A 25,778-nucleotide genomic window follows, 5' to 3' on the forward strand; every position below is an offset into this window, starting at 1 on the left:
CCGAAGATTTTGAACTTCATCACAGTAAAAGGTTTCACTAGCTCCGAGTCAGGACTGGATTTGTTTTGGAATTTTGATTTTTTTTTTTTAAATATAAAATCTTCAGCTTTTCTTTCCCATTATGCAGCAAAACCAGCTATTGAAATGTCAGCTATTCCCTCTGAAGAAATGTTCTGTTTCCTGAAGATTCATTACTTGGCCTCTGTGAAATGAAAGATTTCAGCCCAGTTCCCAGTGGACGAGCCTTCAGTTTCTAAAAGGGCACCCTTGTGTTTGCAATGACCTCATCACACCGGACGTTTCAGGAGGCGGCTCCCCATTACGCTTTGCCCATGGGGTTACAGCGAGTTCAAAGGTTCCCACCCCATCCCGCTGCTCTTTGCTTCCCTCTCCCTGTCCCTCACCCGGGCACATTGCCCTTCTCCTGTTTGCGTGGTCTTCCTCTAAACCAGATCAGTGAAAGGAGCTGGGTCAAACAAACACACCAGAAACCTCACTTGGAAAAACAAGGAGTGGCATCAGGACAGAGAGAGTTGCCCCCGGCTCTGCTGCCACCGCTCCCTGTGCTAGTTGCCCCCAGTGTTTGCTGTTGTCATTCTCCATCATTACAATCTCACCTGGCCTGAGCTAACTGCAACATTAAGATGCCAGCAGGCCCGTTTTGCTCTCCGAGCATCCCTCCAGAGGGACCGAGTGATGCGAGCCTCTGGCCGAGGTTGGTGGGGGGGAGCTGGCCCTGCAGCTCTCTGTGCAGAAGCCAGGCTCTTCCCCTGCGTGAACTCACTTGGAAAAAAATACGTGTGTTCCCGTGCCCAGGTTTCTTCTCTTTCGCAGGGAATTGTGTAACAGTGCTCGAAACCACGCACCCACGACCAGAATGACCGAGGCCCCACGTCTATTGCAGAGCAGGGCCGGGACCACCTTGCTGCTGGCCCTCACCTCTAACCGTGCAGAGAGGGAGCATCCCCCCGGCAGCTTCCCAAGCGGATGGCTGGGGCGAGGAGCCTTTTGTTGCTCCCAGTCACTGATTTATTTTCGCGGCCCACCCGCCCCGCCCCTCCTTCTCTCCCAGGAGCCAGGCCCTCGGAAGCTGCTCTTTGTTCCCACGCGCCGAGCCGCGCTCACGCGTGGCCCACCCATAACCTACATATAAGCCAGACGAAACCCACGCGTAACCCACAGATTAACCCACGCACCGCCCAGACCCGAGCGGGCAGCCGCTGCTTTCCGACATTACCGGCCGGTGCCGGGGCGGGCGGCGGGGCCGCCCCGTCGGGCGGGGGGGGGTGGCGGCGGCGGGTCCCGCCCGCGGTGGGCCGGCCCGGGCGGGGCGGGCGGGCGGGCGCGGTAAAGGCGGTGCCGGGCGGGGACCGGCCTCAGTCTGGCCGCCTGCGGGCTCCGCGGCGCCGGCCGGCCGCCCCCGCCGCCCCCGGATTGCTTTGCCCATGGGGCAGCCGCGCCTCGGGACCCCCCCGGCCCCCGCCGCCGGCGGGACGCGCGCTAGGGCGGTGAGTACCGTGCGCGTCCCTCCGCGCCGCGGGTTTTCCACGCTGTCCCCCGGGGAACCGCCTCGGGGGGGGGGTCGGGGGCGCGGATCCCGCCGTGGTCGTGCGCCCCGCGGGAGCTCACTGCTGGCAGCCGCCGTCCGGCCCCCGTTCCCCGGCGTCCCCTCGGAGAGGGGTCCCCGGAGTCAGCGCGCGGGGGGGGTGGGTGGGCAGGAGAGGGAGCAGCCCTTGTGCTGGCTGCGCACGGCTGCGGTGGGACCGGCTCCGTCCTGGCCGTGCATGGTCCGGGTGGGGTGGGTGGAGGAGGAGGCGGTGGAGCGCTGCATCCTGGTGGGAGAGTGGCGGGTTACCCGGAGGCGTGGGGGGGACAGTAGCCACGCCACCCTGCGAGGTGATGCGCAGGTGGGTCCCTTGGCTGCGAGCTTTGGGCGAGGGCTTTCTCCTGGCTGTCACCCCACTCAAAGGCTGGGGTCCCATGTCACTTCTTTCCTGGAAGTGCCCGTCCTTTTCTGCTTGCTCGGGAAGAATCACAGGAGGACCACGGTCCCCAAATGGGTGCCTCAGGTGCCTGCAAGGGGAGGCTGTGTCCTGACCACTGCATGGGCTGGGAGGTCAGCCTCAATGGCAGAGCCGTGCCTGGGGTTGGGATGAGGGAGGCTGGCACGGCTGTGCTCCCATGGGATGCAGCCCTGTAGGTGTGCTGGGGAGCCCCGGCTGCAGGGGGGGCTTGGCCATGGGGGACGGGCTGGTACCTGGGCTGGGGATAGAGGGAGAGGGACGGGGTGAGAGAGCTGCGCTGCAGGAGGGAGCCGGAGAAAGGAGATGGGACAGAGCCCCTGCCGTCACAAGAGGGGGAAGGTGAGGTGAGCCAGCTCTCAACGGGTTCTGCATCCCTGCCTGGGCACTCGCACATCCCTGCACGCTGTCTGCTGTGCCCCTTGTGGGGCCTGGCTGTCCCCGCTGAGCAGGTGCACTGCTCTGTCTAGAGCAGCAGCAGCTCTTAGGTCTTCCAGGTGAGTACAGCTCCAACTGAGCAAACTGGGCTGAGGAAGAAGCGGCACCTTATTCAGTGCCTGCTTCTTGCCCTGCCCCAGCACTGCCTGGAGTTGGAGTCCACCAAGCCTTTCCTTTACCTGAGCAATTTTACTCTTGCAGCTGCCCGAGAGACAGGACCAGCAAAGCCTGAGCTGCAGCTGATTAAACGGGTACCATTTAATCCATCTCCTCTGTCTGCAGAGGCTGGGAGGTATAAATGCCAGCAGCAACCAAAGCCTTGTTGACATTAGGGCTACCACCAGTACAGCTAAGCCATGAGAAACTACGGAGTATGCAAGAGCACTAGCTATTCTGGACTTGGCATAAATAACTTGCTTGGTAACTCTATCTTGCACTAAAGCAAAGTCTGCTGAATAATGACGTTCAGGGCCTGTGGATGAGGAAAGTGTTTTTTAAACAAATAAATAGTAGTTACGCTTTAGGCGGGGGAGTCCCTCCCCGGGGAAGTTTCCCTAGAAAGGTTTTGGCGAAACCAAAAATAAACAAGATCCTAAGACTCAGCATGAAGGCGCTTCGACTAGCCCTAACCGTATCTCAGCTAAGTTGCATAAATACACCTGAGGCGTGTGCAGCGGTTTGCAAGGGACACCGTGAACCTGCGACATCCTGGTGCTCTCAGCAGGGAGGGGCTGGGTACTGATGGCAGCCGGGAAAAGTGGGACTTGGTTGCTTTAGAATGTGTCCGTGTCTTTTTGTTCTTTGTCTGCTGTGCAGAGCAAGGTCATGGGAGCTCTTCTCTGGGTAGGCGGTTTGTCCCAACCAGGAGGCTGAAGAGGTGATGTTTGCCATACAGTCTCAAGGTGAATGGATCCCTTCTGCTTGTGGGCCTGCAGCGAGGATTTGTTGTAGAGAGATGTGAGCACAAGAGCATCTCCAGAGATGTACATCAAGGCGGGGCTTGGGGTGGCCATTGATCTGTGGGAGAATAAACCAGAGAGACGCTCTGCCCTGAGGTTTTCTGTCCATTTGGAGCTGCTTGGAGGCTGGGGCCTGATCCAAAGGGAAATGTTTTTCTATTCTTCTCAATGAGCATCGAATGCTGAAGAGTGCAGAATGCCCAGAGTACATCTGCAGCGGGTGTTCGCTTGTCCTGCAGCTCTCTGAAGGTCGAAGTGTTTAATAGCAGGGGCTGGGGCTGGGAGGGATGGTTCCACATGCCGCTTACAAGCATCACTTTGAGCTGTTTGGATCCTGAAACGTTCCTTGCTATGTGTGTGTTTGGTCCTCATCCAATAAGTATGCAAATTTCTAACGAGAACTGCTAAATGCTGTTAGAACACAAAGAGTATCTCCCTCCGCTGAGGTGGGATGGGCTGCCTCGCCACTGGGCTGCCCGGGAGGCTGCACGCTGACCTGGGTGGAGCTGGGGGCTCTTCTGGGCTGGCAAAAGTGAGGAGAGGCTGACGGGACCATGAAGTGGGGGTGTCTGTCTTCCTAGTGCTACGTTTTTGGTTTCAAGCCTTCCCCTGGCACAGAGGGGAAAAAAAAGCACACGTGCGCCAGAATGATGTTGAGATTGTTTATGTTCTGCTTCTGGCCTGGCGCCAGGGGGAACGGCTCGGTGACCTTGGCACTATTGGGACGTTATTTATAGAAAGTAGATCTTCTGGGTTTTGTATTTTTGACGTAGGAATGTGAAAACAAATCTTGGGAGGAAAAGACCCAATGCTGGCCCCCAAGTACATTGGGACTTTCTCCAGACCAGGAAAACCAACACTTCAGTGGTGACCAGGTGTTGCCCGTTCACACTGCTTCCTGCCTTCCCTTGAAAATATGGGTTTGAGTCTGTCCTGGAGATCACAGGCTAACACGAGTTCACTCCATGTTTGAAGAGTTCTTGCTCAAGACGCTAAAAGGTATTCATAAAGACAACTCCAGCTATAACCAAAGACACTTGGATGGTTCAGACATGAAGGGAAGTGATAAATGACTCTCTGGCCGCCTTGGGTTTCTTCTGTCTGTGAAGCTCTGTGTCATCTGCAAGCGCTAATGCATCTCAGTGTCTTTCAGTGCCCACCTGTGGTGCTGGTTAGTGTGGCTGCCCCCGGGTGACAGATGGAGAAAATGAGGCTTGGAGATGCGCAGGCTCTTGCTGGACGACCCACCACGCAGGAGCCCTTGCTGGCCCCACAGCCCTGCCTCCCAGGGCTCTGGTAAAACCCCAGCGGCAAACTTTCCCTCTGGGTTTCGCTGTGTGGGTATGTTTCTCATACATCCTGTGAGGAGGGGTGTTCCAGTTAGCTAGAGCTGTACATGTTCTTCTGTTCCTCTGTATGCAAAATAGGAACTTACTGAGCACATTTGTGCATTGGTTTTGGTGGGAAAATCCTTGCCTAGGCTGTGCCCGACTCGTCCATACCAGCTCACCTTACAGGGCAACGCCAAGGACCCAAGGGACGTCCAAAGCCAAGGACCCAAAGGACGTCCAAAGCCACAGAGTCTGTAAGAAAGCCCTAGTCCAGATTTATACTGACCGCCGCTGTGGGGAGGAGGGAGGAGAGATCTGTCGCCAAAATGGGGAAATGATCAAAACGATTGTAGCTGGGTTTAGCTGCTAAAGGTGAGAGGCTTCTGCTGATGCTGGCAGTCAGAAACCGTGTGCTCACTTTCGGAACCTGTGGGGCTAAAATCAGAAGCCTGAGCATCGGGACCGGTAGCTGGCTCTGTTGCTGCAGAGCTTCCCAGAAGTTTTCGATAGGGATTTGGATTAAGATAATGTAAGTCACAGGCGCCGAGGAGAGCATGGGGAGAAAAGCAGTTAGAAAGAAATCAGTGACTGGGTAGCCTGGTCTCCTGGGGAGCGGTGTTAGCAGTATGAGTTGATGTAGCGGGAGGTGCGCGTAGAGGAGTGTCAGATAATGCTGGCCACCCGCAACCTAATTATTTGTTTGAAGAGATTCTGTGTTTTATAGGGAGATTAGCACGTAGTCCCCTTTGCAGCTGCCTGCTGCTGCGCACAGGCAAGAAATCCCTCCTTTTCTTATTAAAATCAGGCAGCACTTCAGCTGCCCGGCCCAGAGGGGCAGGAGGAAGGCAGGTGCAGGCAGGGCAGCACACAAAGGCTTGCAGCCCTCCTGTTTTGAGCTGTATCTTGCCTGGGTTGAGAAAGTAAACAGTTCGAGGCCAAACAAGAGACCTACAGAGAAAACCCACAAGTCTTCAGGAAACGCTGCGGGTGACTCAGCCGGTGTTTTTGTCTGAGTACGCGTTCATTCAGTAACCCACGATGGCAGCAGCGGTGCTCTTCTGTAGTGGTGCCGTCTCACGAGTGAAATACAAACCTCTGGTCTCCGGTTGTTTGTGGTCATGGAAAGACTGGAGAAGCTTTTCCAGCTGACAGAGGTTATTTCAGGAATTCCACTGCTGAGCCCTAAAATCACTCCAGCCCTTGTTGGGTGCTGCAGTTTCTTCCTGGGAGATGCCGTGGATGCAGATGGCTGTGACAAAGAGCAGGCAGTTTCCCGAGGTCAGCCTCTGCACGCCGGGCTTCCTAAGCCACCTTCCTTCGGGCCAAGGGGGTGCCCTTAACTCAGCCTTCCTGGCTTGCCTTGCTGTGCACGACACACAGCCAGCCAGGCAGCAGCCTCGCTGGTCCCCTGTACGGCGGCTGCAAAGCTGGGAGAGATGCACGGGCCGTGGCTGGGGCGCAGCCTGGGCGCAGGCGCTGCGCCGTGCTATACAGAGCCCTAAGGAAGGAGCGTGTTATGGAAATGGGGGGCCGTGTTGCCAGCAGTAAAGGAGTTCCAGGAAGCAGGCTATCCTCTTAGGAAACAAGGTATCTTAAAGGTCTGTGATTTTAAGTCCCTCTGAATCCTTCTGTTGGACATTTAATTTTAGCTGCCTGGCACGTCATTCAGGGAAAATGCTCGGTGTATTCCAAGGAGGTAGAAATGCGAGCTGCCTCCTCGCAGAAAGGGGAGGGAAACTCAAAAACTGCAATACTGAGTCCAAAGGAGCTGGGTGGTATTTTCATCAAAATTTTCTTTGTGGCCTAGGAAAAAAGTTACTGTAGGAGCTGCTTAATAGCAATAAAGAGCGCACAAACATTGCTTCACAGAAAGTGGAAATCTGTCAGGAGTCAAAGGCTACACCGAACACGATTGAAGAATTTAGATCATCTGTCTGCACATTCCCAGGCTGTTTTCATGGTAAGGGAGAATAAAAAATAGCTGCCTTTAATACCAGCATTACTGGTGGAGTCTCTGGAAGTGCTGGCACAGATCTGGTGTGCTTCTGAAAAGCAGGCACCTATAGTGCATCCTCCCACCCTCCTCCCCCATTGCCCTGCCCAGTGCAACCGTTTGCTCATTGCAGCGTATGGATGTGTTCTTGCCTTGTCTGCTGGCAAAAACCGAGCTGCTGTACATCGTGAGTTCAGCAAGTCCCTTCCGTGAGCTGTGTCAACATCCACTGTTTAAATCTCTGGACAAGTAGGGTGCATTGGGGGTTGGTGGATGGAGGAATAATAAAGAGTTGAGCTTATATCCTCCAGCCAATTTATTCCCTTCTCCACATCACCGTGCAAACCAAGTGCCTTTTATTGGCACTTGCAAAGAACACGGGGGAGAAGAGACCAGCCTGCAATCCCCAGGGCCACTGCTGCATGGGAATGACATCAGAGGTAAGGTAATGGGGAAAGTGTTGACTAAAACCTGACGATTCTGTGTCAGGAGCTCTTCTAAGCAGGAGGCTGCGCTATATGCTTGCTGATAGAGATGTATTCATACACGCAGCAAAGCACTATGCGTGTGTATGCATGCACCACTGCTGTTGAACGAGGCTGGTATTACTGTAGCTTCTTGTATCCAAGTGTCTGAGACTTAAAATTGTAGAAACAAGGGAAGATGCTTAAAAAACCCTTGATAGTAGAGATGGGACATCTGGCAACTCTGCGTTTTCCGTGGTTACTTGAGACCCTGATTTGTCAGTGCTGGTGCTGCTAGCACTTGGCTTCCCCGGTGTCCCTGTTGCCTCCTTGTCCCTGGGTAGAGGAGTCAAACAAAGGCAGGGAGTCAGTGTGGAATTTGGCAAGGAGAAGGACTAGTTAGTAGTACCTTTCTCCTTTCTTTCTTAAGGCTTCTCTCACATGCGCCAGACGAGATGGGGAGAGAGCTCCTTGACTCTGGGACCCCTCAGTTCTTCTCAGATGTCCCCCCTCACCAAGGCTATTGATGCCACACTCTGGCGTCCACCCCTTTGTCTCCTCTCTGCTATAAGAAGAGAAATCTTGTTTTGGTTCTTTAGGCTGATGTGTGTCCTCTGTGGCGGTAACTAATAAGAGCAGGTCTACTTAGGACACAACTTCTCCGTGCCCGGCAGAAGAGAAGGGAAGGCCTTCCCTTGCAGGTTGTTGTCTAGGTTTTTTTATAATCCCAAAGTGTGACTCCATGCTGCGAGATGGGAAAAAGTGATACAGTATTTGCCTAGGACTAGGTAGTGAAAAGTTGACTAGGATCAAGATATCAAGGACCAAGAATTTGTCTTGCCCCTCCATATAAGAACAATCAAAAACCTAGTCTCACTCATCTTCTAGGCTCTTCCTGTGGTCTATGGAAAGAGCTAAGACATTGCAGGAGATGCATCCTGTCCTAAAACAGGCACCTCTGGGAGATGGTTCACCCGGCCTGTTTCCCAGGAAGCCAAAAAGAGGGAGGTGAGGAGGGCTATAAGTTCATGTTATATTTGACGCTTCCAAGCCCCACTCTCCCCACCTGGGAAATGCTTTTATTCTGCACTGGGGACAGGCTGTCTCTGTGTGTGATCCCCGCAGGACACGTACACTGGGAGAAGCCGGAGAACCTCTTGCGCGTCGGAAGCATTGTCTTTTTCAGTCGTCTTTATATTATTTCTGTTTTCTCATGAAAGCTTTCTAAAGGGTACTTGTGTGCTGAATACCCATTGCTGATAATGCACATTATGAAATCCAAAAGGAAGGTTGAGATTAAATGTCACACACTTCACAGTCGGGGAATTCAAAGAGCCTTGTTGATCTGTGCATAATTCGGGGGCTGACAGCTCATGCATAAACGAACTCGTGCCCATACACATACACGCGTGCATGCACAGAGTGTTTTCTCCTGACTTAGCAGCAAATAAAAGCAAAGTCAGGTTTGGATCAGCTCCTGCGGGGGGTGTGGGTGGGTGCAGCATTTGTGGGAAAAGCCTGTGGGTTCTTCGGGGCTGTTTGACCCGCGAATCACGCTGGCAAAAGCAGTCGCTCCTTGGTAGCGCAGTGGGCTTCCCTCTGCCTGCCTCCCCTGCGTGGCACCGCACCGGGCTGAGGCTGCTTGGGTTTACGCGTACGGGTTTAGTCTGACCAGGGGGATCTTCCGAGAGCTTCTGGCGTGTGTGAGGGCAGGACTGATGTGAGGTTCAGCCCAAGGTTTCCACAGTGCTTTCTCCTGCCAGCAGGCAATGAAGACAGACAGAAAAAAAATTGATGTCATGCCAAGCTGGTTGTTACGCGGGCCAGGAAGGGCATTTCTGCCTCTGACACGTCGGTGTAATGAAGCGAGGGCTGCACGGGAGTCCGTAGCCTTCCTCAGCAGCATGGGGTATCACGAGCAGGCGGTCAGCACTGGTGGGGTCCAGCCGGGGCAGTCGCCTTGGAAATGTTGTACCTGCTGGGCGTAAGCCATGTGAACTTGGGCAGTAGCCTTACTTTCCATATATAACTGGGAGGCCTGAGGTCTGAGAGGTTAGACGACCCAGCCTTGGTGCCCCATGGACACGACCCCACGCACCACGCGCTGCCCCGCTAGCGGGTGGCTAGGAATTTCTTTTGAGGCGATTCCCACCGACTTGTGAATTAGCAGAGCCTGTGCTAGCTCTGTCAGCAGCTCTTTAGAAGTTTCCCTCTCCTAAATCTGTCCTCCTAGCTCCTGTTTGCCCAACGTGGGGAGTTCTGCTTCTAACATTTTTAGCATTAACCTGTTTCTATAGAAACCACTGAGGTGTCAGAGGGAGATTTTTGCCACTTGGGGATAGGCTACCAAGTTGTCGAAGTACGTGTTGTGTTGGGAGGCCTTCTGCTAAGCAACTCCCCGAGCCCGTCTGCATGTCTGTGCTTATTTCGAGTCTAAGGAGCCACGAGGGAGTGATAAACCTGGAGTTGTAATTGCATGCAAATGAGCAGGCCTTAATATTGGCAAATTGCCTCGGGAGGACGTGAGAATGTGTTTCCAAGCTGCAGGTGATGGGTCCGAGTTGTGTGCACGGTGGTAATCCAGGGCCGAGAGGTGCAAGGTGGTATCGGTCCTCGGACAGTAAATGGTTAACCTAGAAGCAGGAGTCAAGGCTCTTCCTGTGGCTCCTCCCTCCCCTGAGACTAAAATATAGGTGAATGCCAAAATACCCTGGTCTGGCAGCCTGAATTGTCTTTACTAACCAGTCTCAAGAGATTGTCACCGTGCAGCAGGACCCAAAGCAAGTCCACACAAATCAAACCGTAGCTTTTATTTGTATAAAAATAATATATAGTTGATTTATTAATACATAATTTATTAGTAGTTATATATAAATTATATATATATTTATATGAATAATATGCTCTTACAGATGTGGATGTGACCACGTGATATGGGAAATGCTCTATAACATGGGGTTGGTGACAACTCAGCTGTTGAGTGATGGTCACTCGGGCCATTTCATATCAGGCCTGATTTACAGGACTTCTCTCTCGTAGAAGCAAACGTTATTGCTTGCACACCAAGAGGCGCAAGTCCTGTGAGTGCCTGTGTGCCTGGGACTCGGGAAATACCCTGGCTAGACCAAAAGGCAGTCTCCCTGCTTAATGCAAATTTATTCGTCTGCCCTTTTTTCCCTGCTTTGTGTGTGCCTCGGCTGCACATCTGGTCATATCACGACAGACTATGGGAGAAGAGGAACTCATTGTTTTCTACAAAAGTGGAAGAAAGAAATCTGATGGTGCTGGGGCGTCCTGCAGCGGCTGTTCTCAGGCTGGGGCTGCAAATCCAGGCGCGATACCGGCCAGGAGCCTGCTTTTGGGGTGCCGGAGCGGCACAGCCTCATTCGTTTCATCTTCCATTTCATGGCTGTAGGCATGTTGGTAGTTCATAAATTGCAGTAGTTGCATTGTGCTGGGTAAGTTATTGGACTGCAGATAAAGAAATAATGTTGCTGGAGGTGTAGTTCATCTTGTTTTGGGGGAGAGTCCATCAAGAATGGCTTTGAAATCGCCGCCTCCGTGATGGTGTACGGGGGGACATTGCGCTCGTGTGTGGCTGAGGGGACCGAATCTCCCAGATCGTAATGGCTTACATTTTCCTTTTGAGTTCTGGAAAGGGACAGAGCTGGAGGATTGTTGGGTATAAAGGGCATCAGCTCCCTGGCGAGTTTGTGAGTGAAAATTGTCAAGTGTCTGGGGGCACGGTGGAAAGAAAATCTGGGGAGGTTTGAGGTTGTTGGGGGGAGAAGTGCCAAGAAGCCTCATTTTACCGTGATGATCCAGTATTCATGGGTGTCCTGGGTGCGCCGCGTCTGTCTGGGCTTCTCCCTGGTCCCAGGGCTACTTTCCATAGAGTTTCTCTGAGCCCCTGTCGTTCCTCAGGTGCGAGGCACGGGCAGTGAAATAGAGTTGCATCAGGTTTTCTGTAAAGCCAACCTTTATCACGCTGTTTGATTGAAGAGCTCGCCTGGCTTTTTAAAGTTGCTCTTTTCCAGCAGCAAGGGTCGCTTTACCTGTTTTTTTGGTGGTTGGGGTTTTTTTTGTGTGTGTGTATGCGTGCATATGGGCTTTATTTTTCCTTCTAATGTTTCGCTGTAGAAGTCATCTGCAGGACAGATGGCCTGCGAAGCTGCTGGGACCGTCTCCCACCAACACCTGTCTAAGGCAGCTGGGAAATCAAAGAGGAGTTCTCCTCTTTTAATGCCCTTAAAGAAAAACAGCACCCGGTACCAGTACGTCTTACTTCCTTCTCCTGCTCTCCTCCCAGCTCCCTGGGAAACTGGGAAACGGCCATCTCCGGGCCGTTCAGGCGAGGGTGGCTGCTGGCTGTGGGCTGAGGCTGGCGGGCGGCTGCCCGAGCCGTCGGGGAGGGTGAGGGCAGCTTTGGGATGATGGATCGCTGCGGGTGGCCGGGCCGAGAGCCTCGGCAGCGGGGAGGAGGATGATGAAGGGGATGGACTCGTCTGTAAACAATACAGATGGGAGTCGCTGAAGCGGCGTCCTTTGTATTTGCAGCCAAAACACTCCTCGGCGGCAAGGGGTGGGCTACCGAGGAAGCAGGATAGCGTGGCCGGGCTTGGGGGGGTGGGATGCCTGCGTGCGTGCGACGGACGAAACGTGAAGTCTGTTTGTCGCCCGTGTCGGGAGCCCACCCAGCCACGTGCGGTGGGGCCAGGTGTCCGCCCTGGGCCCGTGGGGTGTTGTAGATGCCGGTCGCCGTCGCCGCGCAGGGTGCCTGACGGAGCGTGTTCCGCGTGCTGCAGACCGCCCTGCCAGCTGCTGCGGGGGGCAAACCAGCGTTTCTGCCCCGAGGTGGAGCCCGGGCGCCCTGGCTCGCCGCGGAGGGGCTGGCGCGTGGCTGCAGGTGGTGGTTAACAGGCCGGCGGGAGCGTGGTCGCTATGTTTAATTATAGCTCTCGTTTGAGAAACTAGTCGAGCAGCAGGGCTTTTTTTATCTTGTTCTGGGAAAACTGGGCACTTCGCAGGTTTTGATTGCTATACAACACGTCCTGTGACATGGAAAGAAACTTCCCTGTGCTCCCTGCAAAAGGAAATTTGAAACCTATGGGCAATAAAATCCTTGAGCTGGGCCATACCTCCCAGCCTGTATGGCTTGGCCCCTGGTGGTGCTGCTTCTTGGGGCAGAATGTTTTTATGGCCACAAGGAGCTTGCAGGCAGGAGCTGCAGTGCCTGGGGGGCTCCGGGAGAAGAGCGGGGGCTCCGGGAGAAGAGCCGGGGCTCCAGGAGAAGAGCCGTGTCGTTGAGGAGGGTGCAGAGGCTGAGCCTTCCCCGGGGACGCAGCCCTAAAGCGGGCAGAGTTCAGGAGGCATGGGGAAGGCTGAGCAGGCTTTGGATGTCCTTTTCTGCCTGCAGTGGTAACAGGGTAAGTGACACAAACCGACCCTTGCCTCCCCAGTAGGTTGTCCCCTGCTGCGTGGTGATGCTGGCCGCATCCGTTGCGTTCGTGGTTGCTGGAGCTGCATTAGGCACAGGGTGTCACCGCCTGGCACGTGGTGGCTCCAGGGCCGGCTCTGCACCGCTCACAAACAGCATTGGAGGGCATCTAGCTGTGTCTGGCCATGGGGCACGTCTAACCCGCAGGGTGAGCTTTGGACATGCCTGAGGCGACTCTTCGTGCGTCACAGGTGGTTTGGGTTTTGAGGTTTCCTCTGGCTTAGAATCACAGAATCATTAAGGTTGGAAAAGACCTCTGAGATCATCAAGTCCAACCGTCAACCCAACACCACCGTGGCCACTAAACCATGTCCCTAAACACCACATCTACACGTCTTTTAAATACCTCCAGGGATGGTGACTCAACCACTTCCCTGGGCAGCCTGTTCCAAGGCCTGACCACTCTTTCAGTAAAGAAATTTTTTCTGAAGTAAAGAAATTTTTCCTAAAGTAAATTGTAGGCTTGTCGGTAGGAGATGGTCTGGAGGCACCCAGTGAAGATGCCTTTTGCCCTAGGGATTTTGCTTTGCGTTTTCATCGTGTGTAGGGGCAGGAGATCGACTGCTCAGGTTTGTAGGTTTTCCCTAGGGAGGACAGAGTGTCCCAGTGCCTTTGGAGTCGCTTAGGGCAGCGACAGGGCCGTGGCAGAGCTGGGAACGAACCTCTGGCAAGAGATGTTTCCTGCTGGTGCTGCAAAGAGCCTTCTGTAAAGAAAGGGCTGGTGTCTATGTGGGAAAGGAGTCCCGTGCACCTGCCTTGTTACAGAAGTCTGAAGTATCCCCGTTGCTTAGGTGTACAGACTGTGCCAGACTGAGCGGGAGCAACAGCCACATTATGCTGCCATGGCGGCTGAGCGCTAATTGTTTTTACTGCCTGAGCATCCGGCTATTTTTGGCTTGATCGAGTTTCATTCCCTGCAGGTCTCTGAGTCTTTCTGACCTGCAGAAAATGCTTTGGGAGAATTTCTCTTCTCTAGGGTGGAGAACTTGCACCCTTCACCCAGGGCATGGGTGGCAGTATATTCCTCCCAGCAAAAAATGCAAATTATTCTGTTGTTGTTTCAAGATGTGTTGCTAGCCCAGAGTGTGCAAAGCCATGCGCCGCAGCTGGCATGGAAGAGATCCACTGGGAGATGGGGATAGCGATGTTGCCGCAGCTGGCTGGTGGCCGACAGGTCTTGGTCATCTAGATTCCGTTCTGGGTAGAGGTCTAGGCGGGGAGCTGGTTCAGTCACTGTGCGTTTGGGATGTGCGGTTGCAGAAGTGCAGCATGGAGATAGCTGTACCTTGGCAGTTACATGGGACATGGGGAGTTCTGGCTTGGGGTCTGCACCACCATGGGTTTCCTGGGAAACTTGTATTGGGCTGTTTGGATAGGATCCACAAAGATGCTTCGTGGCTCTCAGGGGTGGTGTTGAGTTAGACACAGGGGATTTGCCTTGTCCTTCGGGATTTCAGAGTCCTGAAGTGTCTGAGGTTGTTTACCAAGAGGTTTTCTGCATGTAAAAATGAGCAGATTGAGCCATCATATGTGGGGGGGAAAAAGGAGTCAGACCCTACTCGATTAGGCAACAGCCTAATGTTTGCAAGAGCCAAGGTACTTGGTACGTCTGTGGATCCCATCCTTAATCTCCTGGTGTTTCCAAGGTGGGGATATCATCTGTCCTGAAGGTGCAGGGCTGTAGTAAGGTGGGATTGTGAAACACCGAGATACTTTGTTAATGACCCTCGTGGACAAGAAGAGGGAAGAGATGGCCGGCTGGTGGAAAATAACACGTAGAAAGTTATCTTTCCCTTTCTGGCTGGTCTTGCTCTTGTATGACTGCTCTGACCTGTGCATCCACTGCCTCTCTTCCTTGCCCTACCCATGTGTTTGAGCCCAGGCTTTCTCGCTGTCTCTGTAGCCGAATAGGTATGGGGTCCAGAGCCGCTGCTGTGGACCTGGCACTGGCCTCACCGGCGCAGAGACAGGACCCCAGAGCCTGGAAAAACAGCAGAAGAGCCGGACAAATGCGTTACGACTGCTGGGGCCTTGCAAGAGAAATGCTGTAGGCATCAGCCGGATACAGGGCAGCTCCCGCGCTGGGTGCCCCTTTCATGTGGGGACCCTCTTGTGCTGCTGCTTTGCCAGGGTGCTCCCAAGGGAAGTCCAGTATTGTAAAGGGACAGTGCTGCTGCTTCATACTTACTAGAGGTTCCCAACCTCTGGTCCATAAAAGATGCTTAGGCACGGCAAGTGCCGCGCTAGGCTGCTACAAAGGACATGCATCCACTGCATCTTCTTGGTTAACTCTTAGGCATAACAAATGGGCTCAAGATGTTGAGTTGTCTCAGGCGTATTGACTTGGGAAATCCAAAGCAGGATAGCAAGAGGACTCCCTGACCTGAACATGATAGAGCTGAACAAACTTGTGGTCAGCTTAAATGTATAAACCTTTCACTCATTATCCTGGCTTGACTCCAGTTCATTTTCCCTTCATCTGCTTGCAGATTGGAAGTGCCCTCAAACCCTTGGAGCGAGAGGTACTGTAGTGCCACCTCTTCAATTCGAGCAGCACTGTTTTATGGGCTAAAAGGCTGCCGTGTGGGTGGCAGTGCCACCAAAAGAACGTCCAGCTAAGCAATAGGCAGCAGCCCTGTCCCCAGGGCCCCCCGGGGAGCCGTGTCCTCGCAGGCAGGCAGGATGGCACCCGTAAGCTGCTCGGCAGCGGCTTGCCGAAACCGTGGGCAGTCAACTTCAGGTGCCTGCGGGAGCGGGGTCTGGTCCCCCCCTCACCGAGCCGTGTGCTCCCTCGACGGGTGCGCAGCTCTGGCTGCTGCAGCAGCACCGCGTGTGTGGTTGAATCTCCCCTCTCCCGTGCTGCAGAGCTCCTCTCCTCTCCAGACGCTGGGAGGGGAGCGGGGGTGCTGGGGGAAGAGCTGTGGAGGTGGGGAGGGATTGAGCTATCATTAGCGTGGCACCAGTGAGGTTTCTTTGCACCGTGAAGCCGTAGCTATCAAAACTGAGTGCAGTATGCTGAACAGCTGAGCGAGGGAACGCATACTGAAAGGAGCCTGCGAAGAAAAAGGATTTTGGAGAAAAAAACCCCTCTTTCAACTGCATATAGGCACTGCCCATCACTGAGAGCTGTGGCGGGGAGTAGGAATTGCCTGTTTATGGTGATTGATCTGCGCAGCCCCTGGGATGCTCAGAAAACAGATTAAGGAGAAAAGAATCGCGGGAGAAGGAGGAGGTGGAGGTTTCCCTTGGAAAACGCACGGGCTAATAGAAAACATCCTCTAAATTGTCAGTGTGTCAGGATACATTAATGTAAGTATAACGTTTTCAAATCCTCGGCATCTTCTATCTGAATGTCATTGAATTAGCGCTAATGCATTCGTTAGCTCATTATGCATTAATATTCAGTATTCATTAGACTGGCTCTTTCTCTGGAAGATGGGGATAATGAGGCGTGGGACTGGCTGGAGGGGCCATGCTGTAGCTGTGCTTAGTGTGGTGGGAATGTGGGTTTATGGACCAGAATGGGCTTTGGTGATTGTTTTATTGGCACTTGTATCTGGCCTGCATTGTCCTGGCTCTTGGCCAGTGGTTTACTACAAATTAGTGGAAATTCTTAATGGAAGAGCAGTGCTAATGATTATGTGGATAAATTTCCACCAGCTCCTGCCCTGAAAGCAACTGGCAAGACAACTGATGAAGGCAAATTTTGATCTTCTGGCCTGTGGTCAGAGTTGCAAAACTGCCTCTGTAATCACAGAGCCGTTCGTTGCTGTCTTCATCGGTGAGTCGTGGAGTCTCCCTTCAGCCCCACCACCGTCCTCTGCTTCTTGCCCTCAGGAGAGATTCTCTAGATCTGAAGATGTCTTCTTTGCCCCCACACCCTTTTTTCCCCTTTTTCTTCCCTTCCTCCTTTCTCTTTTTTCTCCCTCTCTTTTTATTTCTTTTTTTTTTGTTGTTGTTTCTTTTTATTTCTTGTTTCTTTTTCCCATCCCATCTTCCCTTCCCCTGCCATTTCTGACCATGAAGAGGACAGAGCAGGAGGTGTGGGCAACAGGCTCTCCCTAGCAAGTAACCGAGAGGGATCCAGAAGTGCCAGCTGGTGTGGCCAGCACACTCAGCACCCCAGGTCGTGTCAAGACCACCCAGCCTCGGGTCTCTCATCCCTGGGGAGGGCTTTGGTGACCCAGGACCAGCAGGATGCTGCTGCTCAGGCCTTCTGCCAGACTTTTCCCTCAGCTAGCGAGTCTTCCTGGAAAGACTTTGCTTCGCCCCCCGCCAAAGCGTGCAGGGGAGGGAGAGTGGCCGAAGAGGTACCCAGCGCCTTTACGGGGTGTGAGGGTCCTCCTGACGGCGTGGCATACCTGGGGCACCGTGCGCCAGCCCTTCGCTCCAGGCTGTCCTCCCCGTGTCCCGGGGGCTGCCTTGGGCCAGGTGAGGGATGTGGGGCGGCCTCAGGGTGGTCCCGAGGCTCGGTGGGAGAGAGGGGAGCGTGCAGCAGAGGGGTGTTGCTTCAGGATTGGGCTGGAGAGCTTTGATCAGAAAATGCTGGCGCTAAAATACCGCAGGAACAGGTCTTCTCCGGGTTCAGTGGCAGCGCAGTTCTGGTGGGAAAGCCCTCAACAGCCAGGCTGCTGCGCCTGGGTCTGCCAGGAGCAGAAAGGACTGCAGACGCTGTAGTAAAAGAACTTAAAAGGAGGTCAAGCTTTTCTTTTTGACACATCACTCTGGCTTTGGGGTGGATTTTGTGTGCAGATTATTATATTATATTATATATTATATTATATTATATGTCTTTTATATATATATTATATATTATATTATAACACACAAGTTATTGTGACAGTTTGGGTCAGCAAACTCCAGACAAGCTAAATCTTCCGAACTTTTCTACTAGCAGCTACCTTTTGAGCTTCTTGCCTTGTGCTCGAGTGTAGGCATGAGTGTACAGCTTCCACCTTCCTCCTGAGCGGTTCTTTGCTCTTGTCCCGCTTCTGAAATACTTCTAGACCCTGCTGCGTCTGGCTCTGTGCTGCTTTTCCAGGAACCTGGGCTTAGTTATTCAGTAGGATAAGAGCAAAAAACCGCAACCAAACAAAACCCCCTACAAGCCAAAAGAAGCACATACAAAGCCCTGAGTAGCTGAAGTGGCTGAAAAGCATTTTGCCTGTGGTCTGCTGAAAGGGTCTTATTAAACCTTGACCGTGGGTTTCAGCCTTTGCACTGCCCCAGCGAGACCTCTTGGCTTTGCCTTACAGGAAGAGCTACGCTGGGCACTTGCAGACATGACGGTCCGCTCTTCTCTGGACAACCACAGGGAAGGGTTTTCCCGCGAGAAGGAGATCCCTCGCGAGGCAACAGGACAACGCTTGCATGCACGATGCCAAAATAACAGGCCCCTCGTTTCGTTACTCCCCGAAGACTCGTGAACTCTTTAGACAGGAGCATAAATTCTCTCCTCCTGGGGCAGCCGTGGGAAGGCTCGGCGGGGCGCGGGACTGCCGGCGCTTGAGCCCAGCGCTTGCCCGGGCTGGGCCAGTTGTGCCTGGTGCCTGTGGGGATCCGTCTGTGGGTCTCTGGGAGGGTGAAGTGGCAAATGGAAAAACGTGTTTGTGTTCAGCTGGGCCAAGATGAAATGAAGACAAATTGGAAGAAAAGACTTTCTGAAGTGAGGGTTTCCAAGGTTTTGTGATTGCAGGGTGATAATAGAGTGATTTCGTGGGACTCTTGACACCTCTACCTTTATACCACCATGCCAAGGTAGAATTTATCTCTTCCACCATAGTTTCTGTCCATTATCTTTGTCTTGTTCTCATCCCAGATGATAGTATTTGTGGTTTCTGCTTGCTTTCATCTTCTGTATCGCAGAAAGCAACGTATCCTCAAGGAAAGTCTTGCCTCTGCCTTCTTCTTCTGGGGCTGGTGTGCTCTGGCACAATGTGGGGGCTGCAGCGTCTGGCGGGGGAGAAACAAATAAATACCTGAGACTTGTTCGATATTTGGCCTGAAATGGCAGCTGAAGGGTGTGATGTATGGCACGGAGAAAGACAAAAGGCAAAGCATCACTTAATGACTTTAATTCCCCTAGTCTGGGAAGCATTTAACTCGCCTAGTCTGGGAAACAGCAAAGAGGTACCGCTGGGCATTGCCTCATGCTGGGATAGGCCAGGCTACGGTTTGTAGGTCAAAAGCGTTTATAGCTAAATGCCCACGCTAAAGCCGTGCTGCTCGGATTCTTTTTCTTCCGGCAGATCCTGGTGACGGGGGGATCACCCTGAGATGAGCCACCCGTAGCCGGGGCCGGCCCTGCCCCGGGACAATGAGGAGCCATCTGCCAGCCTAACAGGAAGATTTTGTGGTGGCGGTTGGTGTTTGGTTTTTTTTTTTATTTTTTCCCCAAACCTTGTGAAATTTCATGTGACGGCAGAGCCGCTTCCCGTGCCCCCTCCTTGTGCCGCTTCGCAGCCGAGGGCTCGGTGGTGGAGGGCCACCGCCATGGCGGCGAAGCAGCCCCCACCGCTGATGAAGAAGCACAGCCAGACCGACCTGGTGAGCAGGCTGAAGACGCGCAAGATCCTGGGGGTCGGCGGGGAGGACGATGACGGGGAGGTCCATCGCTCAAAGGTGAGGGGCACGGGAGAGGGAAGCCTGTGTGCAGTAGTGACGGAAAAGAGACTTTCTGCCTGAGCAAACCCAGGTGGTTTTTTCTCAGCGTCTAACTTCTGCAGCCTCTTTTGCAGAAACAGGGCTCCCAGCTCTGTGTGGCTCATGTAAAATGAGGGGTGAAGGCTGTGGTGGCACAAGCAATGCTGTCTTTGAGCAGTGACGGGCCGTGCAGCCTGCTGGGTGCACGGGAGCTTCCAATACCCCCCCATTTCATGGTAATGGGGCAAGCTCTGCCCTCAAGCTGCTTTAATCCATTCCCGAAATTGTACTGCCGGGACACCCGTGAGCTAGCTCAGAACTGGTGCTGTAGGACCGTGGCACCACCAATGCCCACCAGCCGGTGGCCTGGACACTGGAGCAGCAATTTAAGCGGCGGTGGAAGAAGCCTGAATTGCAAACAACCTCAGTGAAATAGCAGAGCTGGAGGACAAGGGTGAGCCCTGCAGGAGCCCTGTCCTGGATGCTATCTGGAGAACTTGCTGGCAGGGCAGCAAGTTGCCCAGCCCCTACCTGCGTGTGGGGAGCCGCGCAGAGCTCTCTGAGCTCTCTGCAACCGAAAGGTCCCCCAGTACCTTTCCCTGTTGCTGGTCTGTGTAGCCTTCCCATCCCTGTGGTTTGGGGAAGTCACGGCCGGGCATCACTCCGGGCATCACTCCGGGCAGTGGGAATGTGGGACGGGCACTGTGACAGCCCAAGGGCTCTGCCGGAGCCTGCGCTCCGCCGGGCTGTGACACGCGGGCGGTGGGAGGAGGCGGGTCCCTACTCAGGTGGGTAAGAGGAGACAAGAGTTAACGTTGACCCTGCCCCAGCCCCACGCTGCGCGTGGCTGATCCCAGTCAGGGAGCAGTAGCGGCTGCAGCTCCTGATGGAAATCAAGGCAGCCTTCGGCCGGTGCTGGGACCAAGGGGTTGCAGATGAATCCCTTGTCCTCGCCCTCCTTCCAGCCCTCTTAGAGACAAACTCTCACATGGGGTTAGGTGTGCATTTTTGGGCTGGCTAATACTGCCTAAAGGCTGGGGAGGGGTCTGCTTAGTCACCTTATTCTTTTATTTGAATTTCAGATTAGCCAAGTACTGGGAAATGAAATCAAGTTTGCTGTCCGGGAACCGCTGGGGCTCAGGTAAGATATTGGGCCACCTTGGAGCTGGGTCATCCGAGGGCCCTGGCCGCAGCATCCCTGACAGCTCTGGCCGCTGACGCCAGCTCTGCTGCTGCACCAGCATCACTGCTCCCTGCAGGGGCTTCTCGGGGGCGGCGGGACCAGACCAGCTCTGCTTCCTTCCCCCATAAATCAGCCTGAGGCCCTCAAGCTCTTGCCTCACAGCAGGTGCTGGGAACCACATGGGCTGCGTGGGGCTGGAGGAGCTCCTGGTCTCATGTGCGACAGGGTGGGATGTTCTTTGGGGAGCCCCCCTCTGCGCCGTCCTCTTGGCCGGGTCGCTTCCCTCCTCTGCTTGGGTGAGGGGGATTTCGGCTCTGCCTCGCCAGCGAGGCCAGCCTGTGAGGCTGGAGGTAGGGGCACGGGGAGCGGAGTCCTCCCAAGGGAGGCTTGCGGCTGCCTCGGTTGTGCGAGGGGGGAGGACGAAGGCTGGTGGCCGAGCCGGCAGCCAGGAATGCTTTGCGAAGTGTGAGCGATGGGATCGCCCCTGTGTTTACGCCGGGTCCTCTGTCTTCCTCCCACTCAGGGTCTGGCAGCTGGTTTCCGCCGTCATGTTTTCCGGGGTCGCCATCATGGTAAGTGAGGGACGTTGTCCTGGGCATCGCCAGCTCCCGGCTGCCGAAGGGGAGCCCCAGCGTGGCTCCTCGGGCCCCAGCATTTATCCTCTGCCTCCTTTCTCTTGCAAGGCCTTTGCCCTCACCACGGTAATGGGCCTTGCTAGCCGTGTCCTTGGCGGTTTGCTCCCATCACCGGAGTCTGTTTTCATTAGCAGGGTCGTAAACCACACACGGCATGGCAGCCTCGGCCACAGAAACTGGCCGCGCGGCCAGTAGCTGACACGCCTATATTTCCTGCGCCTCCTTAATTTCCAATTTCCTGGCCAGCGGCTCTCATCCCATAAAGGCTTGGTGTCGGAGCACGGCTGCCCGAGAGGGCAGGTTTTGATGGCCCTGGCTGATGCAGGCTGCTGAGTCTCTCCCTTGCCTCTGCCAGGCCCTTGCTTTCCCTGACCAGCTCTACGACGCCATCTTCGACGAGGAATCGGTGAGCAGCAAGACTCCCATCCGGCTCTATGGAGGAGCCCTCCTCAGTGAGTGCCGTGCCACTGTGCCTGGGGCACGCCGCTGCCCCACAGAGTAGGGGGATGAGAGGCCAAAATGGCAGGAGGGGTCGCAGTCTGTGCCCAGCAGGACAACCGCGGCCGGAGAGCAAAGAAATGCTTTCTTTAGGGGTATTTTGAGAAGCTCAGCTACTGCTGCTTTTTCCTCGTAGGGGCTCAGGCTGGAAGGCCCGTGCACGCTCTGAATACCTGGGGGAGGCGCCCAGCAAAGGGGAATCGGGAGATGGGGTGCTGGGCTGCAGCCGCGACCAGACCCTCCTCCTGGGCGTGGGAGGGGAGAAGGGGCAGGCGGCGGCATCCCCGGAGGGCTCAAGAGGTGGGGGGCGAAGGACAAGAAGGTGAGGGGAGTCTAGAGAAATGGTCTGGGAAAGAAAACAGAGCGGAGGAATTAAACACTTGGGGTTTGTGTCGCTCTGCGTCCCGCGCTGTGGCCGCTGGTGCTCCCAGGCTGCAGGGACTGCACCTTCTGGGTGCCAGGCCAGGTTCCTCTTCGGGGCTGGCACGCTGCAAAGGGCAGTGCCCAGCACCAAAGGGCAGGCAGGTGCTTGCACGGCACGTTTTTTGGGTGCAGGGGGGATGCCGGCGGGGGCGGAGGGCAGGCGGCGGGGGGTGCCCTGGCGGCTCCGTCCCGCAGCCTGCAGCAGCACCTCGCGGGCACGGCTGGAAATGCAGCGGCCGCAGCGGCCGGGGAGAGCGCGGCTGCCCGCCCAGCTGCTTCCCTCCGTCCTCCCGCGTCGTGTGGGGAGCAGCTGGGTGGGCTGCCCCTTCCCAGGGACCCCCCGCCTCGGGCAGCTGGGCTTTGCTGTCCCTCCGCAGGTATCTCGCTCATCATGTGGAACGCTCTCTACACGGCCGAAAAAGTCATTATCCGCTGGACCCTGCTGACGGAGGCGTGCTACTTCGCCGTGCAGTTCCTGGGTGAGTAGCTGCAGCCACCCGGTAGGGAGGAGGACGCAGAGGGTGGGGGTGCACACTGCGTACCCCCACCGGGCAGGGGGGAAAGGAGAAGCGGAGGTGGGCAGGACAACCGGCGGGAGCGGTGGGACTGAAGGCAAAATCGGAGCAGCACCTTTGGGTCTGGTGGAGTAAACTCTAGGTTGAAAGAGTTGTGGGGTGAGGCTCTGGGAGTCGTATTGGGCTCAGCTGATGGGGGATGCTGGCTCTGCCGCCTGGCTGGCACAGTCACGGGGGTACCCGGCCCCCAGCTGTCCCCGTGCTGTGTCTGGCTTCTGCTGGAGACAGCTCCTTTGCTCTGCGGGACTGGCAAAGATAACCTGGCCCCAGGAGCATCTTCCCTGCCAGCTGCTCTCCCTTTTCCTTCCCCACGGAGTAGCCTCTGCCTTGGGCTGCTCACCGAAGGGTGCCCAGGTGCAGGGGAAACATCTTCCTCTGATGATTCATTTATTTTTCTCTCTAAAAACATCCTGGCCTTCATAGTCAGTACAGGTCATTTTCTGGAGCCGGCTGCCTAGGTGCTGGGGCTAACAAGAAAAGACTGTAGAAACCTACACTAAAAAGGGGGATGGTCGGTCTTACCAAAACAGAGAATAACAGTTCAGCTTGTTTCTAGAGAGCTTGTCTATATTTAACAATGAAGGGGGTTTTTGTGTATGTATCTTGGTAGCTCACTAATGGTATTACAAGGTAGCTGGTTTAGATATGGGCTATGTGTTAGTAGCCAAAAAATAGGTGCTCGGAAAGAGGTAACGTATGTGGACTGTGCGTATTTTGTAGATACTTCTAAAGTAAAAAAATGTTTATCAGCCCTGAAAAGGTCAAACCGCAAAGCAAACTCAGGAATGTGCAGCTTCCACAATTAACACCTGAGCCCGACAGAAACTCCTCTCTGCTCGAGTGACCATTTCGGGCTGTGGCTGCCTGAACGTGGGGCTGCCTTTAAAGCAGGGTTTCTGTAACTTCAAGGCTGTAGTGAAGAGCCTCTGCCACGGGCTCGCTGTGCGTGTGAGCCTGTGGTGAAAGCTGCTGCGTTCACAGGGCTCGGTGGGTCTCGCTAGGAAGCTGCGTTAGAGGGCAGTAGAAAACAGCTTTGTGCTGCTTGTCTCCATTTGTTTTTTCATCACCAACCTCTGCCTTGTCTTCCTCCTTCTCCTCCAGTTACCACTGTCTCCCTGGTTGAGAGTAGCCAGATAGCCACAGGTGCCGTGCTCCTCCTGGTCAGCCGAGCCCTCTTCATCCTCATCAGCGTTTATTATTATTACCAAGTTGGACGCCGTCCCAAGAAAGTTTAATTCCTGGGCTTTTTGTCATGGGAAGGGTGGGAGGGGGGGGTTTGTGTCGGTAATTTTGCATTATAATTATAACTTTTTTTTTTTATTAGTCCCTTTTGGTTCTAAAGTGGTTTCCTTCTTTTTCACTTACCGGCATGAATCAGTGTGTAACCCAGTGCTGGTGGCATTGCCAGGTGAAATGGGGGGAGCAGCGTGGGGCAGAACCCCCCAGCCCCTCCGCAGGAGGCGAGGAGCAGTGGGAGGAAGGCTCAGGGAGGTGTGCAGGCCTGGCAGGCTCAGGGAAAAGAGCCGGTTTCCCGGGGGGGAACTGGCCGATGGGGTCACGGGCTCTGAACCCGCTGGAACAAAGCACAAAATAAGACCAGCACATTGAAACCAAACCCCTGAGGAGACAGGGCAAAGGACTTGGCTACTCCCCTTGGCGAGCCTTGCACCTGCCCGGTGGAGCGTGCCCTCCTGTACAGCGCGTTCCCCTTTCAGCAGGTGCTGACGGTCCGGGTAACTGGGAGCTGGACAGGGCTAGGTCTAGGCCAGCGCTTTGCAAATGGCTCGTTTTTCCTCGCTGCCAGAGGTGCCACCCTGCTTGCAGTTTTGCACTGGGTGCTCTGCGAAGCTTGGCAGGAGATAGAGCAAAAAAAAGAGGGAGGCTTCTTGCTTGTTCCCTTTGCAGCGACAGCAATGGGAACAGCGGAGCAGCTTGAACCATAATATGTGAGAAGCGAAGGAAGCTATTGGAAAAAGCCCGTTGAGCACAAAGGCATCCCCCTTGCCCTTGCGTGGGATGTCTTGTGAAGTTTCTAGGCTGGGGTCCTGTCCCGTCACACCAGAACACTGCCTCCAGTTGCAGCTTTACTGACGGCAGCAGCAGTGGTGGGTGTGAGGTAGCGTCTGATGCTTTAGTTAAGCCGGGGCTGCAGCGCTGCTGTGGTTCGTGCTAGCGAGAGCAGAAGGAGCTGCAGCACAGCTGCTTGGGTCAGTGAGCAGCCTGCAGAGATGAGCCCCAGCTGAGGGAGGCGGTGTTCCAGCTCTACTCATCTGCAGGCGTCACGGCTCTTCTGACTTTGAGAAGAGAGAACCAAAGTTTGTAGCATTAAGATACTCAACTGGGATGAAGAACAGCAAGGAGCAGGGCCTATGAAGGCATCATTGCCTTCTCTAGCTCAGTCAAGGAAGGACTAAATGTGCTTTAGTACTCACTGGCCAGTTTCTCCAGTGCCTCCTGGGCTTAACATCATTGGCTGCCCTACTTCCTAGTGCTTTCCTTGCGGATTATCCCTGTCCACAGGTGGAGGTGGCATTTTTTGTTCTCCATGGGACTAAAGCCAGAAGGTCTGTGTACAGAATATGGACTGCTTACTCATGCGCTACTGGTGACTGGCTCAAAGTGTGCCCTGGAATAGAGCTGACGTCCCAAAATCCCAGGAGAAAGATGCCTACGCAAACAGAAGTGCTTGTGTGAACAACAGCCCTCAAGCCACTGGTGAAACTGGGATCTACGGCTATTGCTGTTTAATATCTTAGTAGAGTTAGGAGAAGGTAGTGGGTAGTTACTGCATGTTGTGTTAGTGCTTTTGGCATTTAGAAGCAGCTGCATAAACTTGGGACACTGTGTGCATTGTACCTACTGGCCATGCAAAATGTCTGTCAGGTCCATTGGAAATAGTTGAACCAGGAAAGATCACAACTGTTAACTTTTTTTTTTCCTCCCCCTAAGAAGTAAATCAAATGGAGAGGCAACATCCAACAGCAGGCGAAATTCTGGAGCCTCCCAACAACACGTGCCTGCCAAGCTGCTTTCAGCACGTCCAAAATACAATACTGAGCAACTAAAACTTAGATTTAAGAGGAGCTTTCCTGTTCAGGTGGAAGAGTTGGGCTCTAAGA

At 54.4% G+C, this 25,778-nt stretch overlaps 1 protein-coding gene across 2 annotated transcripts; it reads left to right on the top strand.

Annotated features, from left to right (window-relative positions):
* Positions 1 to 1,355: 1,355 nt before the first annotated feature.
* On the top strand, positions 1,356 to 24,910 carry TP53I11 (tumor protein p53 inducible protein 11). 2 transcript variants are annotated; one of them, XM_075152349.1, is made up of 7 exons: positions 1,356 to 1,508; positions 18,952 to 19,324; positions 20,428 to 20,486; positions 21,052 to 21,100; positions 21,519 to 21,615; positions 22,462 to 22,563; positions 23,761 to 24,910. In XM_075152349.1, exons 2-7 carry the CDS (start codon positions 19,196 to 19,198, stop codon positions 23,892 to 23,894), a joined length of 570 nt encoding a protein of 189 aa, XP_075008450.1. In that variant the 5' UTR covers positions 1,356 to 1,508; positions 18,952 to 19,195; the 3' UTR covers positions 23,895 to 24,910. The 2 variants fall into 2 exon arrangements, with proteins under 2 accessions (XP_075008450.1, XP_075008451.1); XM_075152350.1 differs by lacking the exon at positions 1,356 to 1,508 and adding an exon at positions 15,518 to 16,012.
* The last annotated feature ends 868 nt before the right edge of the window (positions 24,911 to 25,778 follow it).

The sequence above is a fragment of the Calonectris borealis genome, chromosome 5 (assembly GCF_964195595.1).
Source record: "Calonectris borealis chromosome 5, bCalBor7.hap1.2, whole genome shotgun sequence".
In the NCBI taxonomy this organism is placed as follows: domain Eukaryota; kingdom Metazoa; phylum Chordata; class Aves; order Procellariiformes; family Procellariidae; genus Calonectris; species Calonectris borealis.

Excerpts from the sequence above, each read along its gene's own strand:
- TP53I11 (XM_075152349.1), top strand. The coding sequence starts at position 19,196 with ATGGCGGCGAAGCAGCCCCCACCGCTGATGAAGAAGCACAGCCAGACC. Across the intron at positions 19,325-20,427 it reads GGGAGGTCCATCGCTCAAAG|ATTAGCCAAGTACTGGGAAA; the intron begins GTGAGGGGCACG and ends TTTGAATTTCAG. Across the intron at positions 21,616-22,461 it reads CTATGGAGGAGCCCTCCTCA|GTATCTCGCTCATCATGTGG; the intron begins GTGAGTGCCGTG and ends GTCCCTCCGCAG.